Below are 14702 nucleotides of genomic sequence, written 5' to 3'. Positions count from 1 at the left end.
GAATTGATCATGCACATGGTAGGGATCCTAAAACAGTTATTGTGTGTGTGTGTTTATCTTCAGGAAACTAACACTTCCATGCTTCCTGTTGTGCTGGACATAGGTTGTGAAAGTCACAGCATGAAGTGGGAAGAAAGATGAAAGCTCTATGGAAAAAAAGGGGCTGGGAGCAGAACCTGATAGATTTTTCACTGAGGACTCTGAGAATGAGAAATTATTAGTACTAATTAGAACCCACACAGGAATGAGAGAAGTTCTCCTCACTCCTTCATGGGCACCAAAACACTTGAGAACATCTTTGGCAGGGTTATTAGTACTTACCAGGTGGCAATTAAATGTGGAGAATGATGAGATGTGTGAAAGCAGTCTTTTAGTGGGCAGAGGACATTGAGGGTGTGGGTGCTGGAGCAATACAAACAGCAGGTGTGGTCAGATAATTCTGACAGACTTGGCCCCCAACACTTAGGAGACACCTGTTGGGGGCTTGTTATTTATCTGCGTGAGTGTTTGATAGGAGGGAGATGCACTGAGAGGTGTCGTTAAGGGCCAGGGAATTCTAAGTCATTCCAAATAATATGGCTTCATTTGTTATTCCTGGAGAATGAGATTTCAGGAAACATGAGCTACATATGTAATTTTCTTTATTGGTTTCCAATAATTTCCGTTAGCTTTAAGTCCTCAAATAAATGCTAAGTGTAATATGACATACATCTCATCCTTACCTTTTCTACCTGTTTCTGTTTGGTCTCCTGTTCCAGCAAGGGTTTGGGTGGCATGACATGCAAGGTGTACCTTTCTCTGTAAGTGCCCATGGTCCTCTCTCAAGGTCAGTGTACTTGCCCATCTTACCTTCCATTTATAACATTCCTGGTTCTTCTCCCCAAGTACAAGATCCAATAACAGGTTACTCAGGCAAAATGAGCTAAACTTTCTCTTGAAATGGATACTTGTCCAACTCATTCCAATAGAATGTTTACCTTTGTAGCCAGTGTGAGTTATAGCTGTATAACTACATAGATAATCATAACTGTTATATATATTATGTATATATATGTTATGTATATATATACATACACACACACACACACTCTACATCCATTATTGATGTCATTTCCCAAGATAACTGTATCTCTTAACCACCAACTAATTCCCCTGTCCTGCCACTTCCCTATTACCTTGAACCTGGGTTCATCAGAGCACTTATGAATAATGCAGGTCTGCATATTATAAAGAAATTTTCCCAATAATGGCTAAAAAAATGAAGTTTTCTCCCTATGACTATAATCTATGGTGACAAAGCAGCATTCTTCTCACCTTCTCTTTTGCCTACTCTTTCGCCATCCTGCTGGTGAGACATTTATTTTCCCATACAAGTTTTAAAGAGATGTATTATTTTGGCTTCTAGTATGTTGTACAGAATCCACTTTTTTTATCCTCCACATGCTGTGTCATGGTTACAGGGAGGGCAGAGAGGAGATGAAGTCTCCCCACGTGTCTCCTAAAACTCTTGGACTATGGTTGCCTGACCCCATTGCTTCTCCTAGATGTGCTCCTTCTAGATTTGACCTATTCTTCACTCTTTTTTTTCAAACTATCTTCCCCTCTCAGTTAATGGGGCACTGAATACATGTTGTATAGAGTTTTTATAGACAATCCTAGATTCAGGTTTGTCTGGGGAGAGGCAGGGAGAAGGCAGAGGGAGAAAGAGAAGATACCCAGCCCTGGTAGGCTTTGGTCCCCCAGCCTTTGGGTGGACACAGCACATTAGTGTCTACACAGGTGTTGGGGAGGAGAAAATTTCCCCTTCCCCTTCTGGGGACTTCCGGCTAATGGCATAATTAAATTGACACAAGACAAATTAACAGGAGAAAATCAAATTTAATTTCATACATACAGAGATCTCATAGATACAGCCTAAGAAGTGACCAAAAGCAAGCACTTTTTATACCTTATTTTAGGTAAAGAAATAATAAATGTGTAAGGAATTGACAAGATAAAGCAACAGGTTTGGGTACTAATTAATTAGTGGAGAGTGTAAGCAGAGCTGTTTACATAGCCATCTCAGCCCTGAGTTCCCCATCTCTAGCCACAAGGATTCTCGATTTCCTGGTGCGGGGAGTGCTGGAGGCCAGCTCTGGCGGCCAGGGAGTGTACACTTTCCCAAAGAAGATGGACGGCGTTGGCGAAAGAATGGAGACAGCCTCTTTGTCCCTTCTTTCAGGGCGCTGAACTGCTCAAATTTTATTGGCTTAAGTGGTTGATTATATAGACAGTTTTTTACTACAGGTTACATCACAGTGTTAAAAGTACATTGGTTAACTATTACATGGTATAGCAGCTATACATCATGTTTTAAGATCTTTAGTTTAAATCTAATGAGTACAATTCAAGGACAAACAGGTGTAGCATATCATGTGGGAAAGAGGAGACTCAGCACAAACCATCTCATAGCCAGCCAATTCCCACAAGCTGAAGAGGTTACAGACACAAAAATCTGGCATTTACAAATCTTGTTTTTAGACTAATGTATATCTTTAAGCATTATGGCAGGAAGAAAGTATAAGAAAATATAAATCAACTTAATCAGCTACCACTTAGAAGCTTCTAAAATCAAGGACAAAACTCTTTTGATCAAGAATAATATATGTCTAACTTTTATGAACCTCATTAAAATCCTAACTCTAAAGTTTACTGTAACTAGTTAGTAGATAAACACTATGTTTTAATTAAGTTGGATATGAATAGGGAAAAGTCCTTCAGGATGAAATTCTTATTATATTATTGTTGTAATTTTGTTAAATCACAAATCACTACAGGAAAATAAGAATGGAAAATAAGAATAATAAATAAACAATCAGGAAAGACTGAGGAAAACTGAATAACAAGTGAATAACAGAAAAGACTAAGTCATCCATGGAACAATCCCCATTCAACAACACAAAATGGAAATTATTTCCTGGGAAATTTAGTTTTCCACCTATGTCAGCGGGCGAGCCTTATTGTCTTCTGGGGCCTGTCCTCGGAATTGCGCCGTGCAGGCAGGCATCCCCTTGTTTAGGAACCTGCCCTCGGAATTGCACCGTTCAGACAGGCCCCTTTTCCTGATTAGGAACCTGCCCTCGGAATTGCACCGTTCAGGCAAGTTCCCTTCCTTGGCTTCTTTTATCTTCTCGGCTCCCTGCAGGGGAGGGTACCTTTCACATGGGATATTTATTTCCTGCTTTCAGAAGAGAGTCAGAGTGTTCTTCTTGCACTGGCTGTTTCTCAAGTAACAAAATCAGAATAATCAATATGCCACTTTGGCGTATTTAGGGGCAGCCTGCTCTGAATTCCAACACAGAAGCTAAGATGACTCCAAGGATGGAAAACCTTTGCAAAAATGGACCACTGTGTTACAGGTGTGAGATATCTGGCTGCTTTAGGGAAACTTAGAAACAAAGCCAAGACATCACCCCTCAGAAGATGGCTAAGGAAATGTCACCATGCAAACTGCTTTCAAGAGATCGGTTGGAAAACAGCCCCTTTACCAAACCTCAGAACTTACCCCCCACTCTAGTCCCTCTCCCAGAACTCCCTTGAGCAATTCAAATGTTAACACTTGGCCATAGTGTTCCTCTATAACCCGATGCAGTTCTGTGGCCGGAGTCTTAGTATACCTCGGTCATACCAGTTGTTAAATGTTTTGAATACCAACTCGGTTGGAGGGGTTTCAGCTCCATTCCAGCAGTAACCATATGGGCTCCATAATTCTGATTCTTTATTCCTCAGCTAAAGATACTAGAGGAATGAGGTTTCCAGAGTCCAAATCCCTCTCAGAGTTTTCCTCTGCTGGCTGCATCTCTCCATTCAGATCCTGAAGAAACTCCAAGAGGTGCAAAGCCACAGAATCTGCTTCATCTTTAGACAGCCTGATTTTGACAATTTTTTGCAGTTTGTTTTTCATCTTTTCGCTCTCCTTTGATTCCTGGTTTATTTTCACACCCTCTACAAAATGGTGGATGGCCTTTTCTTCACACTTCATATTATACAACTGAAAGTTGCCGTATCGCAGATGGAGCACTTGTTTGGCTACAGGAGGAAGCTCTTTGCTGAATTCTTTTTGAAAGTAATACTCTGCTTCTTCATACTGACCAGCTTGCACACAGAGGCAGGCGAGATAGGAGCAGACAAGGAACAAATTTCCATTGATCTTTTCAGCTCTCCTTAAATGATGGAGAGCGTGTCCTATTAGTTCCTGTAACTTCTCTCTTTTCCCACACATTTCATTCTCTGCCGTCTTCTGCGTTTCGAGGACTTTGGCCCTATAGCAGGACCCAATATGGAAATGTAGGTGGGCATTATTTGGCATGAATTTTAGAGCCTGTCTAAGGAGTTCTATAGCTTGGTCCAGGTCACCTTTACTGCGATACAGCTTTGCTGCCCTGCGAAGCACATCTGTTGCAAACGGCGCTTTCTTCAAAGCTTCTTCAACTAACCTCTCTCCTTCATTTGCTTCATTCATCTTTCGAAGTTTCATAGCCAAGAGGACTTTGACATATTGGTTGTCAGGATTCAGGCGAACAGCTTGCCTCAGAGGGTCAATGGAATTCCGAGGAGGTGGCCAGTTATCCAGACGGTAGCTTGCGATGGCCAGACCAGAGGTGAATTCTGGGTCCTTAGGGCTCTTTGCCAGAGCCTTCTGAAAACACATCTTTGCCCTTTCATTTTGGTTTCCTCCACACTTGAGCCGGGTCCACCCTTCCTCACAGTCCATCTCAGACCTCTCAATTCTGTAGGGGCTGGAAAACTTCTTGCAAACTTGTTTCACCTTGTCTACATAAATCTGAGCTTCTGCAAGTCTTCCCAGGTGATAGTAGACCCAGGCATAGTTTCCCCAGGTGACCAGGCTTCTGATTTCTGCCTGGCCAGCGTGTTCTCGCCGGATGAACTCTTCAGCTTGCCGTAAGCATTCCAGGGCGGCCTCATGCTGGCCCCTGCAGTCTTTTATGTAGGCCTGTATGTTGCACATCGTGGCTTTAAATTCGCTGTTCTGAAACTCAGTCTTGTTACACACTCTGTCTTCAAAATCATCCAAGGAACTTTCTCCCTCTACCAAGTTCCAGGTGAAATGGCATTTTAGTTGCTGTAGGCAGCTCTCCAAGGAGTTCTTTGTGGTCTCACTGTGGGCAGAAAATGGAAAGATGAACATTTTGAGCCCTAGGACAGACTCACGAGGCAAGAAACAGGGAGCATAACAAATAGGATTCTCCTCCTCCTGCAGGGTGTTAACCCCGATTCCAAAAGATTATCCTTTCCTTTTTTTTTTTTTTTTTTTTTTCTTTCTATATTTTGGAGTATGTGTAAAAAAACACCAGGAAGCACAAATTGGGTGACTGCGGGGAGCAGAAGAATTAGGGAGAGGGCGGTGGGCAGGTCTCTGAGTGAGAGGCTAGGTTCCCCTGACCCAGGCAGTTTTTGTTAGGTGTTCTGGCCCCCTTACTGTGTGCTTGTGAGGGCCTCTGCAAGGGCAGCCAAATCCCTGAGAACTGAATTCAGGGGAGGTTTGATTTTTTAATTTAATTTTTAAGAACCGAGACATTGAATTGATTTTCATCTCTGTTTTTCCTTCTTACCTAGCACTTACTTTTGCATTTTTAAATTTTAGATTTATATTGTTTTGCCATCCTGATTTTCATCTCCTTATTGTCCTTCTGAACTTCAATTCCATTTTATCGTCTATGTTTTAAATTCCTTAGTTCTCCTTAAAATTTTAAAAAATCTTATATACATCCTATTTCCTGCCTAATTATCTGAGCCTGTCATACAGCCTTAATTTATTTTTTTTGTCCATCCAAACTTTTGGGGCTTTTCTCAAATCAGTTTTGTTGGGTCTTTTTGTTATTTTGACAGTCTATATTCTCTTCTTTTTTTCTGATCTTCTCTATTTTAACCATTCAGATCTTGTTTTCAACCATTCTTAATTACTACCTATTTCCCCCTGTTTTTTTTTTTATTATTCTGCCTCTTAATTTTATTGTTATGATTATGTATATTAGTAATGTCTTAAACTTTTATTTTGGAGTAAAATGCTACCGTTCTCCCCCAACCCTACTTCTTATGAAACTGGCATGCATTTATCACTTGGACCTAGCCAGAACCCACATGCCAGGATTCGAATACAGCCTAAATCCAGATTGGGACTTGAAAACACGGTTTTTAAATGAGAATCACTCACCCGATGTCTGGACTTATTGAGGTTCAGGTTCTTTGTGCCTTAGCACAGAAGGAATTCAATGAAAGACAAAGTGTTATGCAAGAAATAGATTTATTAGGATAAAGCACTTGTGAGAGATACAAGTGGGCAGGCAAGGAGCTCTGCCCTGAGGATTAGGTGGGCTACAGTTTTATAATCAAAGGGGAGTGGGAGTAGGAAAAGACTGCCTCTTCCTCTTTCTTGGTATCCAGTAAGAGAGTATTTGACTCTATAAGGTCAAACTAGGACTGTCTTGGGGCTTATTCAAATCAGCAGAAGGGTGGTCCTTAAACTCCTGCCCTTGGTCTGAACCTGAGTACAGGCCTCACCCCATCGCCATCCAGTGACCTGAGGCATATCGCACGCCTCCACTAGTCAAGCCAGCCTGCCTTGTTCTAATGGCCCTCGTGAGCAGTTATTAATTTACAGTGATCTTCCAGAGTTCCTGGGTTTCCCTCTCTGTCTATGGTCCCTTAATGGGACTCCTACAACTACCTGTGTAACCGTCCTACTCCATGCCTGTCATTTAGACTGGTGATATCTGTTCTTAACGTGTCTCACTGAGTTGATGTATTAATAATTTTTTCCTTGTTTTTTTTCTTCTGAAATTTGACTTTTCCCCTCCTAAGGTTTGCTTTTGAAAGAGCTCAGAACAAGTCTCCCTCAAATGTGCCACTTTGACAAGTGGACTCTTTTAAGCCGAAAGCAATTAAAACCCAGTAGCTTCAAGAAAAACTTTGACCTTTCCTTCAATTGCCCAGAAGAATTTAAATAGAGAGCCTAGTTCAGGAAGTGAACTATCACCAAAGATAACTGCAAAGAATATGGGCTAGGTGTGGTGAGCTGAGGGGACTTTAACAGGCCTGAAGATCAGATTCCTCTCTGTGTCCTATTATCTCTGATAACATGGCAGTCATTTGTTTACCTAGTTTTTGCTCTTCTCATCTTCCTATGAATTTCTTCATCTCTTTTGAAGTCCGACCCCTACCTCCTTCTCCTTAGCTCAGAACAGCATATAAGCCTCATTTGCCCGAATGCCTGTGGATCTCATGTTCTTATGGGATCCCCATGTGTCTGTAATTAAATTTGTTTTTCTCTTGCTACTCTGTTTTATGTTAATTTGATTATTAGACTGCCCAAAGAACCAAGAAGGGTATGAGGAAGAAATTTCCTCCCCTACACTTTCACCAAAAGGGACAAGAAGTACAGGTAGATAAGGAGGCCCACAGGGCAGCTAGCCTCTTTCCTAATGGAAAGTGCTCTTTGGAGTTCCCTTCATGGCTCAGTGGTTAACGAATCCAACTAGGAACCATGAGGTTGCGGGTTTGATCCCTGGCCTTGCCCAGTGGGTTAACGATCCGGCATTGCCATGAGCTGTGGTGTGGGTAGCAGACATGGCTTGGATCCAGTGTTGCTGTGGCTCTGGCATAGGCTGATGGCTACAGCTCCGATGAGACCCCTAGCCTGGGAACCTCCATATGCCGCGGGTGTGGCCCTAGAAAAGACAAAAAAAAAAAAAAAAAAAAAAAAAAAAGCTCTTTTCCCTTGAGGGTGCCTTTGCAACTCTTCTGGAAAGATTTTTCATCCTTTCTGTTGGTCTCCTAAATAAATAAGCAAAAATACAACCAACAGAAATAGCAAACAGACAAATGAAACATCTATGTTATTTGGAAATGAGTAGATTAAAAAACATTCATTGCTCAAAATTGTTTTTCAACATTGCCTTTGTGAACTGGAGTTTGGCACTTGCCATCAGCCTCTACGTGGATTAAATCATGAGCCACTGCAGCTGTCAACCTGCAGCACCCCCTGAGCAGAGCTCACGGTGAAGACCAGGAGTGAGGCACTCTGTGCTCTGGGAAAAGTGGAAGAACAGGTCTTCAGATAGTTAGATATGTTTAGGAGAAGATTTTATGAGCCCACATCTTACATCTCCCCATATCTAGAAAAACACTAAAACCCTTCATGGTGGTGTGTGCTCTTGGTGACTAGTAGTAACCTTCACGAAATAAGCAGCAAACTTTGTAGACTGTGTGCATGGCTGCATGCATATCCCCCTTCACCTTTATCAGTTATATTTTGTTATTTCCCCTTTTCTCTTTGGGACAACTATCTGAAATACTGCCTCCTGGGCTGTAGTTAAGTGGACAGACCAAAAGATGTCACGGTCATCTGTCAATGCAGTCACTCCCAAGGGTGGGCTGGTGAGCCGCAAGGGAACTCAGGAAAGAAACATAGAACACTGGCCCATAGCTAAGGTGCATATCAAAGGAGGGATTCCAGTGAGCCCAGACCTTTACATCCTCCCATAGAAACTTTTTCTGTAAATCTTTTTCCATAAATCTTTTGTTCCTACTACCTTCCCTTTGTTGCAAAAACTTATATATCCTAGCTCCCACCTCACCTCCTGTAAGCAGTTTCTCAGGGCTACCTGAGATGCTGTCTCCCAGGCTAAGTCCTAATTTTGCTTCCTTCCCTGCCCCCAATTTAACTGTCAACTGTCAGGTTGTGCATTTTTTTCAAGTCAATACCTATGTATTGGAGTCCCTGAAATATTGCTTTTTGCTCACTTAAACATTTTTTTTTCATGGTATACACTGATTGGCTTTTTTCGGCAGGGGGTTGTACCAGCAGCATATGGAAGTTCTCCAGCTAGGAGTCTAATTGGAGCTGTAGCTTCCAGCCTAGGCCATAGCCACTGCAACACCAGATCCAAGCCACATCTGAGACCTACACCACAGCTCACAGCAATGCTAGATTCTTAACCCACTGAGCGGGTCCAGGGATCAAACCCATACCCTCATGGTTCATTTCCACTGAGTCACAATGGGAACTCCTTGACGGGCTTTTTTTTTTTTTTTTTTTTTAATCAGGAGCTAACATCCTACATATTATGGAATCTGACATAGACAACCACTAGAAACCTGGGAAGTGGCAAGGATCACTTTTGAAATACTTGTCTAAAAGGAAGGTTCTATTCCCTCATTTTCTTCCTGCCCCCTATCACTTTTTATACCTCTCTCGAATTTGATTAGAGTGGGACTGGGCATCCAAACTCAAGTGGAAGTTGGAAATGGAACTGAGAGAGAGTGAGGGAGCCAGACCGAGTCTTCATATCCTAAGAAGAGGGCTGTGTATGCTGGCGTCTGATGGTCGCCGTATTCTGTAGCATACACAGAGAGAGTGACACAGATGCACATGGAAAAGACTCAGAGAATGGGTCCCCAAGCTCCCCAGTGTCCTGTTCTCCCTGGGTCATTATTATCCTGTGCATGGGTCCTGTGAGCCATTCTAGGAACTTTAAATCAGTTCCTGCTGATTTCTGTCACTTGTAACACATGGAAATGTCATTACCTCAAGTGGAATAAACAAAAAATAAGAGGGAAATTACGTAGGAATTTCTGCTTGGGGTACGGGTGGAGGGAACACTCTGTCCTTTCCAAGCCCAGGCTGGTCTTAGGGAAGAGTCAGGTTATCTGAGCCTCTTGATGTAACATGGGGGCAGGCGGTGTGGGCCAGGAGAGTGCTCCACTTGGTATCTGACATTATAATGACAGCAGCCTCCCCTTGAAAAATTCATGTCCGATTTGGTCACTTCCTTCTCAGCAAGGTTACAGGAAAATTCCCTTAGCACATGAGCTCTTTAGCTCCTCTCTCATTGTACAATTGTACAAGGAACAGAGAAAGTGAACACAGTTGAGGTTATCTCCAACATAGAAAGCATATAGTCAGTTATACATTTGCAGGAAAAAAATATTTAATAGGCACATTGTGTAAAAGTCCTTTGAAAAGTCATTCAAAAGGCATCCAATTTTACTGTATTTCTATTGGTAAATCAGAGACCGATCCCAGGTACTTGCTTCCTAGACTCAGACTTGTGAGATTTGTCCTCCTAATGAAATCAGACATGGCCCTGTGGGGCTCCTGGGCACAAGAGCCTTTCTGTGTCCCCTATTTCTTGTTTTTAGGTGGGCCTCATTCAGCCATCATGATCTTCCCTGAATTCCTAGGGACGGTTTCAGACAGTTGCTGATCAGGGAAGGGAAGAATAGTCAAGCAACAATAGTACACCCTTGGGCAGGATCCTGGTTCCCTCTCAAGAAATACACATAATAATAAAGGCATCTTAAACACCTAAGAGAAGAGTGGTATTCCTTATGCTTCTTTTAGAAATGAATACGTTAAAACTGAACGGCTTAGAGTCCTTCCTTGTTCTTCTCCCTGGCTTAATTGCACCCTAAACACAATCACCCATAAGCTAAAGATTAGGCACCCTGAGCATAATTGCCTGTGGGTTGAAGATTATCAGCACATGGTGTTTCAGGAACGTTCCTAGTTTGTTCTGCTCTCTGATCAATATGCCCTTTTTGCAAGTATTGTTATTCTAGGCAATTACCCAGGAGACCACCATCATGATCGTCTCCTGACTTCAGCTTCGATAAGCTTCCCCCAAAGAAGGAAGAATGCATGTTTGTCCCAATCCTGATTCCTGTCTGAAAACCTGTTTTTCTCCTTTTTACTATAAAACTCCTCACAATTCTTTCTTTTTTTTTTTTTTTTTGCTATTTCTTTGGGCCGCTCCCGCGGCATATGGAGGTTCCCAGGCTAGGGGTCGAGTCGGAGCTGTAGTCACCGGCCTACGCCTGAGCCACAGCAACACGGGATCCGAGCCGCGTCTGCAGCCTACACCACAGCTCATGGCAACGCCGGATCGTTAACCCACTGAGCAAGGCCAGGGATCGAACCCGCAACCTCATGGTTCCTAGTCGAATTCGTTAACCACTGCGCCACGACGGGAACTCCTCACAATTCTTTCTAAAGGGGGAGGGGGGTGCACAGTCTTTAAGGCATTAACCTGCTGTGACCCTCCTTTGCCTGGCAAAGCAATAAAGCTATTTTTTTTTTCCTTTACCCCAAACTCTGTCTCTGTGTTTCACTTTGCCACCAGCAGACAGAGGCTGAATCCCAGCAACACTAGATACCTCTAGAAATTCCAAATGTTTACACAGAAAACAATTTCTTCCCTTGCCTCTTATCTGGATGAAAGCCACAGTCACACTCTCTAGCAGTCTCAGAGCCAATGCTCCTGCCACAGGGTCTTAGAACAGTACCAGCACTACTGGGGAGCCTGGTAGAAATGCATGTCCTTTGATATCAAGCCAGGAATACCATATCTGAATCTTGGGGTCTGGGGAGTGGTATTTGAGCCCAAGTATCTATCTTTAACAAGCTCTCCGGGTAGATTGTATGTGTGTTCAAACTTGAAAACCGCTGTCTTTGAGCACAAGGGCAACACCTGATGACAATCCCTATAGCTAAAGAATAAGAGAAAATGAGAAGGACTGGATGGGTCTGTATTATTGTGGGAAAGATTCTAAGAGAAGGCCTTGCTAAAATTCTAACACACAGGAACAAGCTTCCTAAAGATTCTAAGTTACCATAGAAACAGACATCTGAAAATATCTCAAATTATTATTATTTTTTTCCTATCAGGCAGATGTGCAGACTGGCAGAAAAAATAATCATACTTCCTCTAGGAAGTAAGTAGTGAGGCTGGTACCCCTGGATTCTGGAGCTCCCAGGACTGAGGCTTAGGCATCCAGGCTCACCACTATACCCTTTAGCTGGAGAAAAGATAATAGAAAGCTCCCTTCTCACTCAATGAGCTAACACTTCCTCCTCATGGAAACCTTCTATTTCTGGGATATGAGAGGCGGGGATTATTTTCTCCAAGCCCTCCATCTCCAATTCATATTTAAGATAAGAGTAGAATTTTGGGGTGAAATATATTTCTGTTATTTTATCACCCTAATGCAAATCTGCGATGAATGAACACATTAAAAGTAAAACCCACCTTAGCATGAGGTGAGGTTGCTATCCTGAGTACACTTTTAACAGTACTTGCTAAAAAGAGATCCTTTATTGAGTAATAATGTTGTTAAAAAGCCCCTCACTTACTCCTTTCAAATAAGAAACAAAGGAGAGACAGTCTACAGGAGCAATTCCCCCAGTCCCATTTTTAAATAAAGCACCTGCCTGATAAAACATCTCTCTGCTCTCTGCTTTCCTGTCTCACTCTTCTCTGACGACCTCCGTGCTCAGCTTCCTGGTGAGAGAGGTCTCGGTAGGAAGCTTGACTGTGTGAGGCAGGACATAACTTAGGAGTAAACAAGCCAACAAAAAGACAAATAAACCACCTACAGAGATAGATGCATTGTAAGGCTACAAATAAACACTAAAGCAGAACAATTCAGAAACTTGCCTTTTAGGTACATGACTATTTAGGTCTTGCTTTCCCCGACAATCTTGATTAGACATTTTCAGCACAATCAGAGGAGAGTCTTACCTCATGATTGCTGTGCACATCTCAGCTGTTCTGAAAGGCTGCAGTTCCAGCTACTGTGCTCTTCAGAAATCCTCCTCTGTCTCAAGTAAATATTAAAGAGACCTATATATGGAAGCAGCACCTGATTTCTTTGCCTAAACAGGCTTTAGGAAAGAGAAATGGAAACTGGAAAGTGAATTGGCAGTACTCTAAGAGGAAATGAATCTTAGTAAGAGCTGAATAAGAGCCAAGCCCATGGGTTACCCTCCTCCCCCACCCCCTGCAGTGAGTTAGAATTTCTTTGTGAATTTCCTCTGCCATCAAGGGAGCCCAACTGGAAGGATACTTTTACTAAGCACTCTGCCTCATTATTGCAATGTTAACCCATCTTTACTCTGTCCACCCTTACCACCAAGGTGACCTGCAGGCACCTGTGAGGAGCAGTTATATAACTTCTACACAGCAGGGGGTTTTCATCTGTTTCACTTACTGCTGAATTTCCAGTCCCCGCAATAATAATACTTGGCACATGATAGGCATTCAAAAAGTCGTTGAATGAATACATACATGATTAGAACCATGGACTCTGATGCCAATCAATCTGGATTTGAAACCAGGCTCCGTTTATATGCTGTGACACTAGAAATTACTGAAGGTCTCCCTGCTTTAGTTTCTTCTGTGAAATGGGAATCCTACCACTATGTATGTGGTGTTGTGAGGATCAAAGGGGTTAATACATGAAATGCCATTAGAATAATGCCCAGAACATAGTTAAAAAGTTAGTTTTTATAATAATTAGTGACTAAAGTCATTAACACAAGGGGGCCAGAAGGTTTGCTTGTGATATTTGCCTCTTTCAGAACTTTGGTTGACATTCCACAATCTCTCATGATCGCTAACCTAAGCCAAACATTCCTAACATCTCTACACATTCTTGGCTTCCCTGAGCTCCACTTCTTAAATTCCCGTGGGTCACCTTGGGATTTAGCATCTGCACACCACCATCTGCAGCCATAGTGGTTTGTTTGATAGAGGAAATTTGCCTTATCCTTATTTATATCCTTAATCACAAGGGGATTGTGATATGCATAGATGCAAGAGAGAAGAAGTAACCACACCAGGTGTCTTGGAGGTCAAGAAATTACACAGAGTATAGGCTAAACATAGTCTCTGTAAAAGTGAGTTTCTAAGGCAAATTATTCAGTGTTGGGAAAAGCATTATTTATCATGGATTTTTACAGGTTCTATGTACAAGTTCTCTGATGTATTTACAGAAATGCAAGTTAGGTGTACAAGAAGTGTTGAAATAGGAAACTAGAACACTGTGGGATTTGTTTTGTTTTGGGGAATGCACACTCACTCAATAAGACTATTGGTTAGAAATGTTTAAATTTTGTTAGTAAAGGTTCTGGCTGGGGAGCACAGAGAGAGAGAGAGCCTGGTCACTGTGTTTTGAAGTGCACAGAGATATTGATTTATTCTTCAGAACTTTGTGTGGCCAGTGCCTGTGTATGATGTGTCCACAATAGGAATGAATCAGCTGATCTGGTAGCTGGGCTGGTTTGAGAATACAAAGTGTGATTGCAAAATAGAAACTGGGAAGGAAAATCAACTTACTCCTAACGGTTTTCTATGAGAGAATTGAAACTTACCCAGTGAGAGTTCTGATTACTCTGCTTATTACCAGTATTTATGTGTCTGTGTTCTAAAATATGGGCCTGAAATTGCCCCTGTTTCAGTCCAAACTAAGGGAGAGTCCTTACTTGCTATTCTCTGAGATGAGGAAAGCCACCTTGAGGGGCTGCATCAGTTGCAAAGTAGTTTAATGTGCTAGTTCTCACATTGTCATCAACCACCAGCAGTATCAGCATCACCTGGGAACCCACTAGAAATGCAAATTCTCAGGCTCCATTCTATACCCAGTGAATCTGAAATTTTAGAGGTGGGGCCAAGCAATTCGTGGCCCAATTAGATGTAAGGGGAGGTTGGAAAATGTAGTTCCAGACTGGGAAGCCCCTTCCCAATGACAGCTTCATACTACGGAAGAGGGAGCACTAATTTGGGTGAGCCAGGAGCTATTTCTATCCCAACATCCTACTCTGGCCCCAAATATCTACAACATAACGTTCTTCCCAAACACAGGGC

General features: G+C 42.3%; 2 protein-coding genes and 1 long non-coding RNA gene across 7 annotated transcripts in view; 2 read left to right on the top strand and 1 right to left on the bottom strand.

Annotated features, from left to right (window-relative positions):
* Positions 1-14702, top strand: part of LIPA (lipase A, lysosomal acid type) — a 123057-nt gene that overhangs the window by 48541 nt on the left and 59814 nt on the right. The window lies entirely within an intron of this gene.
* LOC146396972 (uncharacterized) overlaps positions 1-14702 on the top strand; it is a 74315-nt gene that overhangs the window by 49720 nt on the left and 9893 nt on the right. The gene's annotated exons all lie outside the window — the stretch shown is intronic.
* Positions 1859-12783, bottom strand: IFIT2 (interferon induced protein with tetratricopeptide repeats 2). 3 transcript variants are annotated; one of them, XR_014825563.1, is made up of 3 exons: positions 12579-12783; positions 3063-5159; positions 1859-3013 (listed from the first exon to the last, which is right to left on the bottom strand). XR_014825563.1 is itself a non-coding variant. In XM_005671264.4 (2 exons), exons 1-2 carry the CDS (start codon positions 12548-12550, stop codon positions 3758-3760), a joined length of 1458 nt encoding a protein of 485 aa, XP_005671321.2. In that variant the 5' UTR covers positions 12551-12783; the 3' UTR covers positions 1859-3757.

Source organism: Sus scrofa, chromosome 14, assembly GCF_054392235.1.
Source record: "Sus scrofa isolate SSC_HxYL_T2T_F1_AM1 chromosome 14, Sscrofa_HxYL_maternal_Yorkshire_Landrace_v2.0, whole genome shotgun sequence".
NCBI lineage: Eukaryota > Metazoa > Chordata > Mammalia > Artiodactyla > Suidae > Sus > Sus scrofa.
Note: the sequence above shows the minus strand (reverse complement) of the source record. Positions and strands in the feature narration are given on the sequence as shown.